The 20,453-nt window shown below is 37.8% G+C and overlaps 1 protein-coding gene across 6 annotated transcripts in view; it reads right to left on the minus strand.

Annotated features, from left to right (window-relative positions):
* Positions 1–20,453, minus strand: part of atp2b2 (ATPase plasma membrane Ca2+ transporting 2) — a 59,369-nt gene that overhangs the window by 18,438 nt on the left and 20,478 nt on the right. For 2 of the 6 annotated variants that reach the window (XM_034532565.1, XM_034532564.1), the window contains exons 3-9: positions 17,431–17,688; positions 16,393–16,518; positions 15,100–15,225; positions 10,328–10,369; positions 7,350–7,514; positions 6,150–6,364; positions 4,952–5,194 (exon numbers count right to left, since the gene is read on the minus strand). In XM_034532565.1, coding sequence (XP_034388456.1) covers positions 4,952–5,194; positions 6,150–6,364; positions 7,350–7,514; positions 10,328–10,369; positions 15,100–15,225; positions 16,393–16,518; positions 17,431–17,688 — 1,175 coding nt within the window. Of the gene's footprint in view, positions 1–4,951; positions 5,195–6,149; positions 6,365–7,349; positions 7,515–9,269; positions 9,291–10,327; positions 10,370–12,471; positions 12,565–14,642; positions 14,676–15,082; positions 15,226–16,392; positions 16,519–17,430; positions 17,689–20,453 lie in introns of all 6 variants that reach the window. The other 4 variants (XM_034532562.1, XM_034532563.1, XM_034532566.1 and 1 more) reach the window with 4 other exon arrangements.

Here is a 20,453-nt window from a genome sequence, read left to right on the forward strand (position 1 = left end):
AAAAGAAAATAATTTTCTGACCAAGGGGCATCAGTTATTCCACGTGTTTGCGATGCGGATCCCTTTGCTTCATGATGTTTGTACAAATGAAAATGTTCCGTTCTACATTTACATTTTGAGTTTGGAATACATTTTTCTGATTCATACCCACATTTTGGAAGATTTTATATTTGCCTATTAATAATAATATGTACATTAATTTGTATAGCATGTTTCATACAAGAAATGCAGCACTAATTACTTAACATTTAAGGAAGATAGAAATAGAACGAAGATTCAAATAATAATCATAACTTTCAGACTTATTTCCCAGCTGGACGCAATTTCAAGTTTTTACGACAACATTTATTTTCTGGAAATTTGATTTGTGGGGCCATCTCAGATTAAGAGCTAGACATAAATGATATATTCCCCATCTTTTATCTATTTGTCTCTGCCAACTCTCTGCTTGGTTGTTATAAAGGATAAAATCAGTATTTCTAGTCTTTTTTGTTTTATTAAAAAGTCTATCCAAAACAGATGTAGCAAAAGTCTTTTAATTACGGTCATCTTATATTTGGCCTAGAATGCTACTCCTTGAGCACCAACTCATCAGACTGACAAAAAAATGTTAATTCTGAAAAACGGCGAAACAAACTTAATCTAAAATTATGCAAAAGATACATATCATAGTTTTCAGTTCACAGAAATATAATTCACATTTAAGAAAACACATTTTCAATAAGCAAACACGTGACTGATATCCATTTGGAGAGGGAGAAAAATAAAATAAAAGACAAACAGCAATACCGCTGCCTATGTTCTGAGAGATTCCGTAGAGGTTTTGTTTGACGTGGATTTCTACGCAGAAGGACAGTTGCTGGCATGGGATGCCCTACGTTGGCATAACAGTGCTAAAGTTGGCACGCCCTGGCCTGAACAGCTGCCCTCTCCCTGGTCCTTAGGTGCTCCCGCAGGCAAGGACATATGCCAGAGGGAGAGCTGGCAACTGTACTTCCTATTCCACCCAGAGCTCTCCTTAATCCATCCCTCCTGTTCCTTCCCATTTTCTTCCTTTTCTCTTCACACTCAACCCCACCCTTTCACTCCTCCATACTTTCTATGCTGTCATTCCTGCTCTCATTCCCTTCTATCCATATCACCCTTCCTCCCTCTGGATGACTCTCTCCTGTTGCTCACTATCAGTTGCCCTAGTCTCTTACTGCAGCCCATGCCCACGCCCACTGCCTCCACCTTCCTTTTCGTTCCCTCTTTTCATGTAGGAGTGGATATTCTTCCTCTCCACATGACTGTGCCAGCCAACTGGGCCAAGGCCTGGAGGCATGCTGCAGGGCAGTAATACAGTCTTCCAGTCCACGATGAGGAGACTTGTCACGCCAGTGTGGTTTCTCATTTGTCCGCTTGTATAATTTTCCAATCTCCCTTCATCCATTTTTCACACTTGTCCTTGCTTCCCATAACCCCTTCATTACATATTTACCCCCCTCCCCTTCTATTTGATTTCATTGATTTCCTTTATTTCCACCTAATACCAAATGTATTTTAATGACTTGTATTTGCTTTTAATGTATGATCAGCAGGTTATTTATAAGCAAATTTAAGTTGAGAGAAAAGAGATTGTTACATTACATTCATAACCTGATTTAATATTCTATAAATTAGATTTTCTTTTTAAAATCCAACGCTAAGATATATTACCACTGACCTCACACTCTCAATAAAGCTTTTATGTATGTCATTTACACTGACTAGATAACCATTTGAAACACTATCTGAAATGAAGGGAAATGCAGGGAATCCATTAAGCTTTGTGCCTCTGAAATATCAAAGCATTTTAATGTGATGACGACTTCTCTTTCACTGCAATCTCAGCAACACGGTAAAATCTTGAGCGAGTGCTGAATCCTGGAAGAGAGAACAAGAGAAGAGAGACAGACATCGTTCTTCTGAAGATGTCTCTCTCTCTGTTTTCTCCTCCCTCAGTGTCCAAAACTACTACATAGGGACACTGGATGCTTCAAGCCAAAGACATCCAAGACACTCTCATCGCTCCTCCATGTTGTGCAAACAAGCGCACAATGCGCAGATGACAAAAGCACTGAGCCAAAGCCAATTATAGCAGGACCTCCCTCCCCACTACCAAAAAAAAATGAAGGAGTTTGTTGTAATAACAAATAATAAAATACTCATCATATGGATTTTTTTTTTAAACTATTTAACATGAACTGAATCTTGTGTTTCTACCATCTACGTTTCAACATCAGAAACATTCTGCATACTGAACTTAGAATTTTCCCCGAGTGCCTATTCCTCACAATTGAAGCCATATTTGTGAGTAGAGGTGTTTGTGTGTGTGTCTGTTATCTAACACTTTTGTCCCTGACCAGAATAATGACCTAAGCAACATGGAACTGAGCTCCCAGGACACTGGGAGCTCAGTTGCGAGAACATACACCTGTGATCTGAAAACCTCCGACAGGGTGAATATGGCTGATATGACAGATGCGTGCATCTGCACTTTACTAGTTTTACATAAACAAAGTCTTCTTCTAGAAGCATGTAAAACATCTCATATATAATGAAAAAAAAACTAAGAATATGAAGTGAAAGATGAGAAAAAATAAAAGAATAAAAGTGCAGCTATTGTTTTGCTATGAAGCTCTTGCCACCGACATGTTCCTTTAAAATCACGTCAGTATAATGGCGTCACTGAATGCCGTTCAAAAATTACTCCGTAGCATGCTTGACAGGCAAACTGGTGTGTTTATTTGTATGCACGCATCCTTTTCAGAAAGTGTGTCCATGTGCCCAAGGATACAGTATCTTTGAGTATGTACATGTACAGTATTGGTGTGATTATACTTTATGTGGGTATGGATCCTTGTGTAAATGTGTGTGAATTTCTCCCCTAAGGATGAGGCTTCTTCACTTCAGAAGACGCAGAGACATAACACTGTCTGTATTATGAAGCCAGAGAGGCAGTAGGGGTCCTGATACGGGTATCAAAGCCTGCCTCTTTGCCTTTGTGTGGTGGCCATCAAAGACTTCCATAGCCATCATGGCATCCCACAGGATTGGCCTCTTACATAAGAACACACCAGCCAGCATACTGCAAGGCTGGAGTGGCACTGAGGGAGTGGGGGCGGCTATGGGAGGAAGAAGGGGATGTACTAAATATTCCTCAGAAATGTCCCTTTTGCATCATTTCATTCCTTAATTATGTTCGTCTTTCCCTTTGTGCCTTTAATATTTATTCTAATAAGAGCTATCAGGAAAAAATGCATTCATTCTGACATGTGCTGTACTCTCTACTATAAATGTGCTAGATTTAGTGTTCTGTACTCGATTTATTCAAGTATATTCTGTGGATATAAGCATGGCTGAACATGTGTAAGTATGTATATGGATAGCTAAGTTGTACAGAAATTACTACTGATAGAAGGTAACAAACATTACAAGTATGTAAGCTGATATCATTTAAAGTTCACCCTAAGTGTAACTCCTACTTTAGTGCATGAGGTGACGTCTTTTATGAATTAATATATTATAGAACAGACTTAGTGCCATTTAATCCAACAAGTCGAATGAGAGTGGGAGCCAAGACAAGAAATAAACCCGAGCAACACTGTAAAGTCCTAATTAAAATATTGTTTATATTATCAGAAGTCTGTGAATGTCCTCTATACTGGCACATGGTTCAAATGGTGATTTAGTTTTCTTGATTGAATTATGAGGTTGTCTCAGGTTTAACATCACATGCCTTGTTCTGCTTGTTTTCCATATTTGTCTTTACCATGTAACAAACAAGCATTCTCATTTTAGACATGTAGTGTAGTGCACATATTTGTGGAAGAATATACATTTGTTGAGATAATGAATTCAAATACAATTAATACAATAACAATAACACGGTTTTAGAAATCACTGTCAAACTGGCCTGGGAGACATTGTGCTTCTTGTACGCCCTGCATTGCCTTTCTACTGTGCTTCAAAGACACACACAAATATGTAGCTCTCCATCTCGAAAACCGAGTGACCAACACATTTCACCAAGACTGTGATTGCGCCTTGAGGTGTAGGAAATAAAATCTGTGGGATCTTTCTATCGCAGATGTCCCGCCTGCTCAGCTCATTCCTCCTTCTAGTTCCATAAGGATACTTTTCACTTGGTCGGCTATAGACTCTTAAGTGGTTTACAAGGATAGTGAAACAGGCAGGCACTAATGTGTGTGAGTGTGTGTGGGTGAGAAATGATGGTCATGCCAATATTGTAAACTGAAGTAATATCTATGCAAACAGGTTTCAGATTCTGAGATTGGAACATTTAACAGTCTGTCCGTCGATGTCTTATTGCACACAGGTCCTATTGGCTTTGAGATAATGTATCTTTGCTGCCTTCACTGTAAACAAGAGACAATCTCCAGCACTTAGCCGGATTGGATTAAATTACAGTCTGCTTTGTTCTGAATATCAGATAAGACAAAATTACACAACCGTTCTCAAGGTGACAAGTTGAGTGAATGCCTGATGAATCTAAAGCAGCAGCCAAGGACACAGACTGCCTGCTTCGCCAAAAAAAAAGAAAGCACCGCAGAACTGTCTCACTGTTCCAGGGCTGCTCTCATCGTGTGGTTTCACAGCTCACAGAGAGGTAGCTGAAATCTATTCAGCTAACCCACAATATTTAAGACTTAACTAAATAGGCTTTAGGATAATAGAATGTCTTAAATATTGTGATACAGGTTCATAGAGAGTGCCACATAAAAAAAATAAAAGGAGTATAGATGGTGTTTTAAATTCCTTATGAAAGACTTAGTTACTATTTTTGACAAATATAAATAAATGAACATGTTGAGGTGCATGTGTTCAGATGCAGTAACATTCATGTTCAAGCCCTAAAGGAAAGACTCTAAAGTATCTTCTGCAAAGGCGACCACTACTAGTGGCTTACCAGTATCTTGGTGGTGTAGGCGCTGTTGATGGAGATGGAATTGACCAGTAAGTCCAGTGATTTGGGTGACAGAGCTCCAGGATCTGGGATTTCTTTGTAGTGCATATCTCCAATGTAAAACTGCACAGCCGTCATGCGGTTGGTGGTCAGCGTGCCTGTCTTGTCAGAACAGATGGCTGTAGCATTGCCCATCGTTTCACATGCATCCAGGTGACGCACCAGGTTGTTGTCTTTCATCATTTTCTGTTGGCAGGAAACAACATGATGATCATGAATAAACACATATTTGAAAATACTTAGTACTCTTAATAATAGATTAGACTATTAGATGGATGACTGAATTGGCATAACAGGCACTGCTTCAACTTCACTGGCTAAAATGGCCTCAATACAAAAAGAGGGATGCTTTAACATTTCTTATTTAATTCAAAGCAACAATCAAAGAAACAACAATTCTATCTGGACTTTGTCACATTACTGCACAAAAAAACTTAAAAAAGTAATCCATTCATGAAAGACAGTCTTCCCAGTCTTAAAAACAACCAAGAAGAAAACAAAAGTGTATCTCCTCAGAATATCTCCTCAGAATATTTTACAGTACTCTGTAGTCAAACATAGATCTGACTGGAACAACACTTGAACACACTAGTTTATATGTAAATGTGTAAATGGCCCTCGGTTACAGCAATAGTAGAGCACAGTACAATTCCTTCTCACTCCAAACTCTTCATATACCGCGCCAGTACAAGGCTTTCAATTAACTCCAATGTAAACGTACATGCGCAAGAATATCCACTTGGGTGGGTGGGAGGTGTGGTGGATGGGTCAAAAAAATAGAAAGGACTTTGACTCAGAAGACCACTTAGTGGGTCCCGTGTCAAACTAAAAGTCAACATGACCCATTTTGTCACATCAGTTGTTAGTCATGTGATTCATTGGTATTGTTAGTCACGTGAGTCGTTAGTAAAGTTAACGTCAACCACGCTTTTCCTAACAAAGTGGATTTGTTGTTTAAACCCTTACTGCCTGTGGAACCGGAAGTATATTTTGAAAAGACACTCTGCATGTAGCGAGTGGGTCCACAACGGATGCTAGAGGGGTAGAGTGTCAAAGTTTAAAGCCTAAGGGCCACTGACCAAGTGGCTGTATTTGACGAGTTGGAAGTATGTGTTGTATGTCATTCACTGTTCTTCCTCACCTTGACAGAGTAGGCCAGGGAGATGGTGACAGCCAGTGGCAGCCCCTCTGGCACGGCCACCACTAAGACAGTCACACCGATGATGAAGAACTTGACAAAGTACTGGATGTAGATGGGAGTGCACTCTGGCATCCAAGGGTTCTTTTGCAGCACAAAGTTGTCAATGGCAAAATACAGGACCAGGATGATGACTGTAACGGCTGACATGAGCAAACCTGAAAAAAGAAACAAAATGTTATCTGCTGAGCGTCATGATGCCAACAGGTAGGTAAATGAGTGAAGTCACACTTTATGTGATCCTAGAGAGACTCCTACTTCCTCCTGTAACATACATGTGTTTTTGTGTGGAAAAGAAAACAGAACAAATACAAGGAAACCTATGAAAAACATGGGGAGAACCTTTAACGATCCCAGATGGCCCCGAAAAGAATTACAATTTAGAGCTTTGTGTCAGGTAGCTACAGATAAGGAGTGTATACTGTACAGAGCAGAGAAGCTGCAGTAACAAAAAAACGGGTACACATGCGAGTGGGTCACGGATCCTGAAGTGTATTAAGACTACCGGTAAGTTCTTTCTGGAGTCTGATGTACTTTTTTTAAGGGATTCTTAGGAAATGAGAAAACCTAAACTTTTTCATTTATATAAAAAAAGAAAACAGCCCTTTAGAGAAATAAAATGTAGAATAATTCTGATTATCCCATACTGGTCCAGAAACCCCTTCCTTTTGTTGCATTAAGTATTTTATTTCTGTATAATATTTCTAATATTCATGGCAATTATTTGTTCAACGCTATTCCTCCTATGTTGGTGCAGAGAGGACACCCACAGAGTGGGCATGAATGGCAAATGGGCATCTGTTACTATTAAATGCAGTGAAATAAACTCCTTGGTGCCATACATTGCTTTAAATGGCATTATAAGCAATTGATTGTGGTATGGATTGTAAAATTGCAAAAGTGAAAAAGCAAAACGGCAATCACTCAGCGGGTCCCTCGAGGGAAGGTCAGGCTCTTCTACAGTTCCAGAACAGTAACTTCAGCATTCTTCGAGACTACTTTGATTGCTTGAAGCGACAAAGAAGTGAGTCTTATCAGTGCAACCTCTTGCTTTGGCGAACAGGATGATTGCTCAGTGTCTTGTTGTCTCTGATTTAACTGCCTGACTGAGTGATGGTCTTGTTCATGTGTAATTTGCTGTACCTGCTTTGCCAATCTGGACAGCCAGTTTGGTCAGCTTCCCTTGGAGCACAGACTTCTCTTTCTTCGAACCAGACACCTTCTTCTTCTCTTTCTCATCGGACTCTCCACCTTCAGCACTCTTTAGAGGCTGCATCTCCATGGCAGCTGCTCCATCCTGCTTCTTTACTGTAAACACCACACACACAAAAATAGCAGTAGCATTAGACATGTAGATTAAACCAAGGGAGCGAAAAAGAACAGGAAGCCACGCTTCAACAGCCAGGTTTTACACTAGCACAGAAATACAGTTTAGATTTAAAAACAAGAGAAGATCATATGACATTGATATGTATGAATATTTTTTACATAACATAATAGGATTCAATGTTTGTCCCTGCATTGTCATTGTGGTAAGATATCAATCTATGCCGTAACCCGTTTCTATGTAGATAATGAAAACCACAAAATCATGATGATGTAGGTCTTCTTTTGCTGATGTAAGGGTTGTGTTTCTTATTATACAAGCTATTTTTACATCACAAACACATATTTACAGTAAGTCATGAACAATTTAGTGGTCCTACATCCAAGGCCCACGCCATGTACACAGATTATTTAGACATTTAAATCTGAAAATCGTATATACAGTGTGGCATATTTCGCACACAAGTGGAATTCACTCTGCTTTACATAAAAAAATATTAAAATACAAAGAACCAGAAAATAAAAGATACAAAATTCATAAAGGGATGAAGTCTAAAAAAGCTTAATTTAAAACAATTAAAATTAAATAAATTGAAGGGGAGAATATATACATTTCCCATCCAAAATAGAGTCTCCAGCCTTCTAGTGGTTTGTTAATTACTATTAGCATAGTCAAAATAAAATAATTAGTTTTTAGTTGTTAAGCTGTTTTCTCTTTATTCTGGGAACACTTCGCAGATCATTTTCAAATTATGTTGTGGGGGTTGAGGACTCAAATTCTAAAAGCAACACAAAAACATATTTTAGCCTTTATCCATTGAGTGATGTACAGTATAAAAGCAACTTCATACCATACTGGAGGACAGTGCAGAGGTCTAAGGTGAGGAAAGCTATTCTGGCAATATTATGATCACAGAACTGCATTAGTGGTAAACAGAATTAAAAAAAACTCCACAATATTGAAAGCTCATCTCTTATAATTATAATAACATGAAACTACAGGAATTATTGGAAATCCCCAAATAGTAGAACTTGGTATGTGAAAGTGATCATACATTTCACTGAAACAAAACATCTCGGGGGAGGAGGCCGGAACAACCAACAGACATGTTTTTGAAATGATTCCAGACGTCAAAACGTTCAAATCCAGTTATTGATCATTTGCTAAAAAACTGTGATATATGTGTTATATATACTTATTTCATCTTCATAGATATTCTTTCTATTTACACACTGTTTTGTAGTGTGAACATTTTGGTAAAAAAAGAAAAGTCTGTCCAGACCAACCAATCCTTAATTACTTCACTCTGTCTCCATCTCTCCTCCTAACAAACATACAGTACAGTGCTTCTCTTTTAATGAAGCCCCCTACCAAGAAGCATTGCAGCCCAGTTGTATCACAATGATGCATGGGATTGCTGCTTACAAAAAACATTTGTCATATGTCTCTCTGGGTGCGCATTGTGTTTTTCCACCCCCATGACACAGGACAGAACGTGTCTCTTCTAATGCTGATGTATTGCACAGAGTAATCATAGTATGAAGGTATCAAGAGTCTTCATTTACCCGTTTGCCCCTTTGCTTCAGGGACACTGATTTGCTTAGCTTGTGCCTCATAGTCCATATCCCCATGCTTTTGCAGTCCTGGTTGATTTATTTGGAATTGTGCTTACATTTATCAGACTGGTTTTTTTTTGCTGATGATGATGAGCTTTCAGTTTTCAGAATGTTGTGCACAGTTTTCTTTCTTTTTTTTGTGTTTAAACAATATGAACCTGATTTCTTTCCAGGAATGTCACCACAGACACCCAGTTTTTAATACTGCAAATATAGAAATATTGCAATCATTTTATGAGTGGGCCATCGGATCAATCACCATTGTGTTACCTCCTTCGCTGATAAATACTGACTTAATATTTATTTAAATAAAAAGTAGTGGTGAAGATGCCAACAATTTCCAAGTTTGAATTTTTTGATAACAGAAAGATTTGTCCCTTTACTTCTGCAATCAAATAAAATGCATCTTTAATTAGTCAAATGCAATCAAATCAAATGTATCTTTAATTAGTCAAATGCAATCAAATCAAATGTATCTTTAATTTAGGGTTGGTAACCTGGGATAAGCATTTTTCATTTAAAAAGACAAAAATAATTGACAAAATTGATAGATGAACAATAATACAAATTAACGCTATTGTAGTGATCATCAGCATCACCGTATTCCTTTAATCACGGACAATTCACATCATATTGTGTGGAGAATATTTCACGAAAACAGTGAAACAGGGTGTGGTATATTACATGAGTTCTCAGTTTTCAGCATTGTTGATGGTAAGGGAAAAACTAAGTGAGGAAGATACAGTAGTTGAGGTACAGGTTTCTTTTTTTCTCATAGAGATCAGGACAACAACACAATAAGAACACCAACAGAACAACAAACCAGGGAGAACACAATAGTGACAGAAGGAGTGAAGAGGAGGGATTTTCTACTATATTTGAACGTAGGTAAAACCTGGGTCAAACACTGATATTTTGAGATTACTTAAACAGTGGTAAACTTTCTCAAAAACTCTTGTAATCTAAAATACAATAACGTGAGACAGCGAGATATTAAGAGTATAGAATATAATAAAGGCTAAATCAAATAAAGCAATGTCGGATTTCCCTCCTGTATTTGACCCAGAGCTTACAACACATTCCTTTGAAGGAAAACAATGAGGAGAAGAAGAAGAAGAGGTAAGTAGACGGAGGAAGAGGGAAAGCAGATGAGGGAGTGAAAGATATGGTTTGGTTACCTTTAATTTGGTTGCTCTCCATATTGCCATCTTGCATTTTACCTATGATGGAGACATACCAGACAATAACAACAAAAATAACCAAGGCAGACAAGTCAACAAAGTATCACCACAGAGACAGCACACACAGTGAGACCCAAAACCCACAAACAGGAAAATGACTTTTAATACAACATTTCTGTGACAGTCACATAGAAAGGCTTGTGATATGTAAATTATGTAATGTAAGCAGAAGCTACAGCTAGTGGCAAGAGGCTACAAACAGACACTCTAGTGTGCCAATGTTCTTGTATCAAGTGTGTGGGGGGGGGGGGGGGGATTAAGTTTTAATAGTTACTTTATTATTGCATAAGGAAATAACCAGGGAATTAAAAAGCTGAATAGATCTTCTGAAACAAAAATATGTTGACATCAAAATATATTGCGTGTGACATAATATTATGCTGAACATAAAACCCCCCAAAAAAGCACACTTTTAAAATATTGTAATATACTCATATGATGAGCACAGGTAATTCAACACACATTATCAACAGCAGGAGAAGAAACGTCAGTGGGGAAGAGTGCACCACAAACACACGCACACAGCACATACACAAACAAACAAGAGACTGCATGCATAAAAGGAAAATTCAGAAGGCACATGCGAGATCACACGATGAGAGGGAAGCAGACTGGAGATGTGAACAATGCACATGGAGAGAGAGGGGAGAGAGAGAGAGAGAGAGAGAGAGCGAGAGCGAGAGAGAGACAGACAGAAGGAAAAGCCTCCCACATGGCAGAGTTACATAAGAACAACATAAAGAAAATCGAACAGTAAGTTCAGAGACAGTGAATTTATTAAGCTGTTGGATTCTGCTTACACAAGGAGCAAACGCAGAGTGAACTTAATATAAATGTGTGTTTCAATGACACATTGGTATTGTTTTAAATTGCAGAATCAACTTGCTGGTAGTCTAACAGAGCTGCTAAGAGTGCACAGTATCATCTTGCAAGCTGATGAAGCATAAAACACATCTTGTGCTTTCTCACTAAATGTATACACAATTTTTACAAAATAAGAAAGCATTTATTATATGCTGCAGTGCTATCTACCCAGGCTATCTATGATGATGAAGATATGCAAGATATGTTTGTCTCAGTGGTGCGCAGGCTAAAAATTGCACAACATCTGTCCTTCAGCGCTTTTGTACTCAAATTTCACCTAGAAAATTGCTCAAGTAGAGCTAGAAGACCAGATTTTCTCAGAATCTTCGGGATGTATGTGGAGAATAAATGGTTCACTTCACAATAAAGCGGAAGATGAAAAATTGCTCTGTTCAAGCCCAGGACACCACAAGGTCATTATTACAGTGCAAATATGTTCAGGCTGCTCTCCACGGAGACAAAGATAAAAGAGAACTCGGTGCAACAATGTCTGAAATTAATATTTTGCATTTTTGTTCAGCTAACACAGAAATGGACGATTTGCCATTAGTGATCTCAGAGGACCCCAAACTACAGGATATGGCCCTACAGTTGGATTTCTTCAGCTCGCGTCTTTGTCTACTGTCAGACATGAAATATATATATAACAATCAATCTCTACGAGACAGATGATGAAATTAGAATGTCTGTACAGTAACTACGACATTTCCACCAGCAACTGGTTGGCCTAGATTAAAGACTGGAAACAAGGGAAAGAGTTGGTCTGGCTCTGTCCTACGGTAACACAAGTTAACACAGTATATCTTGTATCTTCTGGTTTGATTTGTACGAAAACCAAAGTGTAAAAATGCACGTTGTGGGGGTTAGGTGCCAGGCTATTTCTTGGCGCAGTCAATCTTCTCATCTAACTCTCTTTATTAAAGGTATTCCCCCCTCTCCCAAAAAATCTAACTATTCCGTTAAGCTATTGAGCATAAACAGCATTACAAGACAAAGAGAAAGAGAACAACAAAGGGAAAACTAGACTAATTTCTACAACTACAATAGGACGTGCATTGACAGCATGGATTCAAAGGGTTCAACACAACTGAAGGAAAAGATAGAGCAAAGCAGAAGGTGAGCACCCATGATAGGAGACATGTTGAGAATGGAGAAGGTAGGAGGAGTCAAAGGTCACGACAGAAAGAGGTCAGTGATCAGAGGTTTTGTCAACCTACCATTAATTAGGCTGGCACTGCCAGGGGCATTAATGCCTGCAGCCCCATCCGTGGCTATAGTTGCGATGGGGTGGATAGGGGGATGGGAGCAGTCTAGCCAGTAACAATGAAGGCCGAACAAAAATGAACATAAACACAGACACACGCGGCCACACACAAGACAATGAACAGAAATAACATGGTTATAGCACAGTTAAGAGTTTCAGCATATGTTGACTTTATGTGAAGACTAAAGTCTAGTGTGATTAAAACATTTGTAATGTATCTATTATTTACGTAATCAGATGTGTGTTTTTGAAATTTTTTTTTTTTGTCAATAAAACAAACAAGTGAACAATTGGTTGATTGAGTGATGAAATCTGAACATAACCTATATGAAAAAATCCAATATCATGAAATGTGAAACAAAAGCTACAAAAAAGACAAACCTAGTGTAAGTGGATTAAAAAAAATATTTGTTTCTCTTGTTATTCTGCATTCATTGTAATTTTGTTTTTGGTTTATGTGTTGCAATGGGAAGTTCAATTAAACCATGTTATTCATGTAATATCTGTTATCATCACAAAATAAAAATAAAAATTTGAGCAGAAAATCTAAAGCAAATAAGCTAAAAAAAAGTGTTGCTTAGCCAATCTGAAAATGATATTTAAAAAACCCCACAGATTTGATTTATCAGCCAGGGAAATACACATGTGCCAACCAGTTAACTGACGGGGCGAATTAAATATACTTGTGTAAATATGATACTTTGCTGAATATTTGCCTTCGCGATCCCCGCAGTTAGAGTTAGAGCTTTTCTAAAACCTGGAAAGGATCTCATAAGGATATGTTAATGTCTTTTGACAGCAGTCACATAAACAAATTACTGGAAAAGGGAAATTCAATTGAAGGTCAATAATTGTTCCCTTGTGTTCTTTTGGTTTCTGTTTCTAGAGTTCATTGTTAACGACAATACAATGTCTTACACAAGACTTCGAAGCTTGATCACAATTCTATACTTCATTTATTATCAAATTAAAAAGAAGCTGATTTCTTTAATGACACATCCTGTTTATTTTAGTTCAAATGATAAGTAAAAAGTCTCCACTGCCAAAGGTAATAAAGTAATAACGATGTGGTCTTAATACAACTTTAAAATACGTTTTTAAAGTTTTATAAATCAGGCCAGCCATAGTCCAAAATGTACAGTAAGATGTTTTTGGACAATTTAAAGGAACTCTAGCAGTGAAACTTTGTAAATATACATTTGATCAAATTACTAAATACTTTAAATAAAGAAAGACTTTTCATTGAATTTCAGAGAATTTTTGTGAATGTGTATAGATTAATGGCACTGAGCGCAGATTGAGTGATTCCCTGTACAGTTTGTTGTTGGTTGATCAGACACCTGGGATCAGATTGATTAAACTTAATGCATAATGCATACGTTGTCAATGCACTACAAATACAGGTAAAAAGAAGAACATGTATAGTATTTGTTTGTGTTCAAATCAGAGGAAGAAAGTTGTATCCACAGGGGAAGACATGCGTTACTGTTACCTTGTTTCATGTAAAAATCCAAGCACATGTAAGCACTGAAGGGAAATGCTTCAAAACATATAGTATGCTATGCACGCCCGATACAGAGGTACCTGCTCATTGAATCTACAGCGCTGACCGAAGAGGCACTGGTAACACAATTGATGTTAAAATATGTATATTTAAATATGTAAGATGTGAAAAAATAACATCTTACAAAAGTGTATTCTGTCTACTTTACTCTCTCTACTGCTGGTACATGTGCTCTACACCTGCAATGCTGTTGCTCTCATGTCATTGTTCTGTAATACAGAAATGAGACGGGTCTGACAGCCTTTGTTTAGTTGTGGCATTCAATACGTCTTTGAAACAGGACTGATGTTGAATGCTAGCTAGTTAGTTTGATGAGTGCAGAGCCTGTTACATGGTAGGAGGATTATGCATTGTGAAATGTGTCATCTGTCAACACTTAAAGGGATGCAGTGTTGTGAGAATGTGGCTTCTCTTGTTAAGTGAGGAATTACACTGGGGGAAGGGTGCTCGGCTAGAGAAGAGGGATGTCGAGTAGCGGTGGTTTATTGGTGGTCATAAGGGGTTAAAGGTCAAACGGATCAATTACCACTCCCAGGGGTCAGAGAAAGGTGATACTCTACCTGTATTCTGATGTCCATCTTGCACTGCCCCTCCTTCAAAGAGAATTTGGATGGATAGAGAGTAAGGACAATAATGCACTTGAACCCACATAACCTGGATACTGCAGCTCACAAGTGTACCACCAATACTCATTTCATACACTATTTATACACATTCAGCAAAGAGGCTTAATGTCTATGTATACCTACAAAAGGTTTAGAGTTTAACAGGTGGACATTAGTTCATTTGAGAGTTTAATGTTTATAACCCTTTTGATAACAAGGACAGTTAAAAACACTGATATGATGCAATGAGAGCACACAGTTAGACTTACAGGACATAAGGTAAAAAAATGACAAAAGCTTTTTCAAGTGTACGCTGCTGAGCAAAACTGACAACAAAACGAATTACCTCAGTACTCTTGAAGCAGTTGCAGAAAATATGAAGATTATTTAATGATATGATGATCTTTCTTACCTTTCTTTTCTTTCTTCTCCTCTTCCTCTGGGCCGGCCCCCAGCAGGGTCATGATGATTCCAGTCTGAGAGTTGACACCAACAGCAGTCACCAACATGCGCCCTGACCCCTCCATCACATGGGTGCCTGGTAAGAGCGCAGCAGGGTGTTAAAAGGTATCACCTTAGATTAGATATCATTTTAGTGTTTGCTAAAAAAAAAGTAGTTTTTTGCATTCCTGCCATGGTTGTGTGCATTTCTTCACACTATAAATTAAACAAATTCAGATTAAATTAATAAGTTGACATGTTTGGTTACCCATTCTTCAAAACAAAACTATCTACACTTATGTGCAATGGTGAAATTGTTTCCCCTGTGGGCTATTTTTCCTTGAATCGTTTTTGTATAGTATGAAAGTGTAAAAGTATTCACTGGCTTACAAAGTGTTCAAAAAGGTCACATCCGAAAGTCAGCGCTTTATTCTCATTCACTCTTTTATTTTAAATCCAAGGTGCTGCAGTAGAAAGCCAAAAGTAGTAAAAATGTGTCACTGTGCAAATGTGTGCAGACTGCACTACACACTATTAACCTTTCGGAGAGTAAGTAGATGTGGGTGAATATGAGGCTAATTAAAAAAGACAGCAAAAAGGCCCACAGCTAATTATCCGCAAGAAAAAAAATACTAAGATGCGATATCAGATTAACCCGCGTTTCTGTTCTTCAAGCTGCAAATTCTCGTGTCTCTGCTGTAGCAAAGCAATAAAGATGGTGTGTTTTTCCATTGATATTTAGATTATAATTAACCAACTATTGTCTCCTGTTCATTTCATTTGGTGTTCACAATATATAAAAAAGAGCCAGGTAGAACCAACCTAATCACAATAAGTAATGGCAGGCAAACCTCAATATGAAACATTTGCCTGAAGTAATTGTAAAAAGTATTTATCATTACATACAATTTGACTATTTCTGCTTCGGTAATTTCTTTAAAGACAGTGGATGGAAATAAAAGGTTGTGACATTAGACTAGTAGGTGTACCAAAGCAAGTTCTGGTGCAGGATGAGAAATGTTTCACCAGCCCACTGTGTTTGAGAGATTCATTAATTACAAAATGATCTCTATTTTTGTAAATAAAATAAAATGTACATTTAAGATGTAAAGAAATTAAAAATTATCAATCCAAGTTGCTTACTTCAAATTTAGCAGTAAGCCAAATAATGAGAATTATAGTTCTCCTTTACACAACAACATTGCATGCAGACGCCATGACAGTGACATGCAGTTCCACCGATCTATCGACTCCGATAACATACCAGACAACAGCATAGGGTCCTTTTCTACACACTTCTTGACGTGGTCGGACTCGCCGGTCAGTGATGACTCGTCAATCTTCAGGTCATTGCCCTGGATCAACACTCCATCAGCGGGAAGCAGATCACCTGCAATTACGATGGAAGAGTTGCTTCAGTGAATTTATTTACATTTTCTGGAATTTTCTGGATTTGAGCTGATTTAGGGCAAAATAGATTGTGAGCACTGTAGTTTATTTCTGGTAGAAGAAACCATTGAGAGGGGATGTGTGCATCTCTCTGTACTGTCTGTCTGTAGCTAATTAATTTCTTCACATTACAATACTGTTGCTTAAAGATATTGAATTGCTTAAGGTAGACTTCATCATTTTAATCCCCCTCTGGAAACGAGGTGGAAGTCTATTTTCAGCCACTAAACCATGAAAATTACTTTACACAGAACAATGGACGAGTCAATTAAGGAAGTCAGTGGGCATGTCCAACAACACTAAAGTTATTTAAAAGTTCTGAAAAGTTCAGTACATTTTTTGTAACCTCCACAATGTTTCAATACAAATCATGGTGGAAATAAAAAATGTGTTAATACAAAAGGTTTAAACTAGTAAGAAAGGTACAACTGGATATATATTGAATATGTCAAACAACAATCCACAATGTAAATAGTTATAACAGAGATTTAGCACACCTAATTACACTGCTACAAAATAATGAGCAATCTATTCAGTGATAGACGAGAAAATCAAAGGTGCAAGTTGCACCTTTATATCTCCAGAAAGATGTAAAGATGTAGGAAACATTAGTGGTGTCATGGAACTAACTGGATAAAGTGGTGACTTAATATTGTTTGATTTGGGGGGTCGGTATGTGTAAACAGCACAGAAAGACTAAAGCCTTCTGCTACTCAAGTTGGATATCTTCAACTTCCAATTATTTATCAATACTGTCTTCAAAGCTCTTTGAACCATGAATTTCCACTTTCTGCATGTCATTAACCGAGTAAACTATAACACACACACAGTTTGACAATCTCTTCCCACTTACCGTATTTGATCTGTGCGATATCCCCTACCAATATGTCCGACACTGGCAGCTGTATGACTTGGCTACCGCGGACCACCTGGAATTTCTGCTCCTGCTCGATGCGGCTCTGCAGCCCACGGAACTGCTTCTCTTTCGACCAGTCGTTGAAGGCCGTCACCAGCACCACACACACCACAGACAACAGGATAGCTGCACCCTCGATCCAGCCGGCATCCGCCTCGCCCTCGTCCTCTACCCCACCTCCTGCCGCGCCACAAGCTAAAGTTTGGTAACGATGACGAGAAAGAAAGAGGAAAGTGGTATAGATGTCATACATTTGCAAGCACACTGTGTTTTCATATAGACTTTAAGTATTCTGTCGACACACCGAATATCAACTAGGACTTTTAATAAACAGTATATATATATACACTGTATATATAAAGATACACAAAGGGATGTAATACAAACTCACACTGGGAGCATTGTGACATTGTTCTGCCTATGTATAATGTATATAATATAAACAACAAAAACTAAACCAAATTTACTGTATCTAAAAACAAAATGTAATCAAAAGGGGAAGAACCAAATACAGTAACACCTCAAACTACTCTTTTTTAGTCATGTAATATATCTTTATTTAGTTTATTTAGAATTGTTTATATATGTTTACTGTTCATTCTATGGTTATCCTGTTGTTTTTTTATTATTATTTGGGACATGTTGGAATTAAAATCTATCTTTTCCATCAATCTCTATCTCTCTATCTAATGCCCTGATGTATATTGGCTGTGAACTGACAGACTGGGGTATATTTAGAAATGAAACAAGGCCTATTCCCAGTCCTCCTCATGCTGCTTCATGTAATACTCTGGGAGCCATTGTGCCCTACACTTCTGGCTAGCTGACTTCAAAAGCCCCCAGTGGAGTGATTTGATTTGGACTATAAAACACTTGCAGCTCACAAGGGAATAGAGCAGACCCCATATTGTAGACAATTGTCTGATTTAACCAAGAACTAGACTCAAAGAAGCAATTGGGACGTATTGTTGCACTACTCGATCCAGAACTGATCCATCTTCTAAAATATTATACGACAGTATATTTAGAGTGGTATCGGTGTGACAAGTAAGGCCATTTCACTATCTTCTAAAAAACAATAGGTCATAAATCCTCTTACTAAGACACAAAGATTCCATTAAGAACAAATGAAAGAACCAAATATTCTCCCTCCTAAACAGTATATATTTCTTAACAATCTAATTTGATGAGTTTAGACTGTCCTGCGTTGTCACTGGAGTGCATTGACAGAAATAAAGTGAATGTAGTAGCTGTCCATGGTTCTGATTTCACAGCTCTAAGTATTTAGACACGTAAACTGTGCTCTTGTCTCTTTCATACAAAGACACACAATCATGCAGAACATTTGGAGCTGTCCATGGTGTCCGCAATACCGAAGCCCAAAGTGTAAACTGATTTATGGAGCTGATTGACACTTTTACAAGTTGTGGGTGAGATGTAAGTGAACAGTCAATCAGCTTCAAAGGTTTATTACTAAACCATGTTGGTATATATGCTGACTGACAGTATTTTCTTACTATCTTTTTAGTTTTTTGTTGTGTTTGATACAGACGCAATTAAGAGCCTCCTCATTCAACTGCAGCCAGGCTGTTTCATATGTAAATGAGAATTAAGTCATCCCACCACCTTCTATTTCTGGAACGTTGAGCTTTTTTTTTCTACCAATAAACACAACAGTAAACCAGCAGTGTGAGATGTGTGCTTGTGTATACATACTTGCTGTGTGTGTGATATTTGCTCTTAACATATATCAGAATAGACATTTTTGTACAACCAATTTTATGGGTTTCTGATTGATAGTGTTCTTCTAAATTAAGTTTAAATATTGTTTGTTTAATATTGTTGCGTTATATTTATAGTCATTATCCTTAATGATTTCATTTCCTACTAGGTTTACTTTCTACAGGCTACAAGACAGTATAGTCAGCTGTAAAATACACACCTGTCACAACTCTTTATATCTCAGTTTGAGGGATCATTGCCAGAAATGTTTGATTAGGCAATGTCAAATATTTGTGTGAAAAAAGAGTTAGTTGTGCTTTTGTTAAAGTGCAACTCTAAAAACTGCACGTCATAACATCCTTACATCCCTATGGCTTTACGTGGCATGCATTCATATCTTTCTAAATAGCTGTGCTATTCACATCTATTCATATCCGCAGGAATTTATGTGCTGATTTAAATTCATATATATTCATTTCATTTAAATCTGAGAAGAGACTTATAAGGCACAAAATTGGCACAATTTCTACTGCAAGTTAAAGAGAAGCTTGATTATGTATCAGCAGATGGACGCAGGTATTAGCAGAATGAATCCTGTGGCCATTCTCTGCTTTATTTGGCGAGCTCCCTCCTAAACAATGCAGCTGAAACGGTGCAAAAACAGATGTAGCAAAGTATGAAGTAAGATCAATTTACACTTAATCAACAATTTTACAACCTAAGTATTTGGCTGACTAACTAAATCATTAAGTTACTCACTCATTAAGTCTCTCTTAATCTTAACCAACCAACTAAAAAATTAATTAACTTCGAAATGATTTGATTAACTACCCCTGCAAGTAAGACGGTGGTAACCTTTTCGTCTTTATCTGGTATTTCTATTTTCACAAGACTTTTTAAGCCCTTTAAAATGATGACCATGTCCCTTGAGCAGGGTAACTGAATTCCATTACTGTGATAATGCTGGGAGCAATGACTGATGTTGCTGACTCAGCACCTCGTTATGGTCTCGGTCTTCGTTTCCTGTTTCACGGCTCACAGGCTGATGTATAGGCACTTGGGGCTTAAGGTTATTTTTCTGCTCAACACTTCGTTAACCTTACCTTACCTTTCATATGCATATTTAACACGTTCATAACATGCACACACACACACACACACACATGCGCATACACACAAATTAGCCCTGTGCTGGATGAGTCGCTTGATCTCTTGAGGCAGGTCACAAACAAAGTGTG

The sequence above is a fragment of the Cyclopterus lumpus genome, chromosome 5 (genome assembly GCF_009769545.1).
Source record: "Cyclopterus lumpus isolate fCycLum1 chromosome 5, fCycLum1.pri, whole genome shotgun sequence".
NCBI lineage: Eukaryota > Metazoa > Chordata > Actinopteri > Perciformes > Cyclopteridae > Cyclopterus > Cyclopterus lumpus.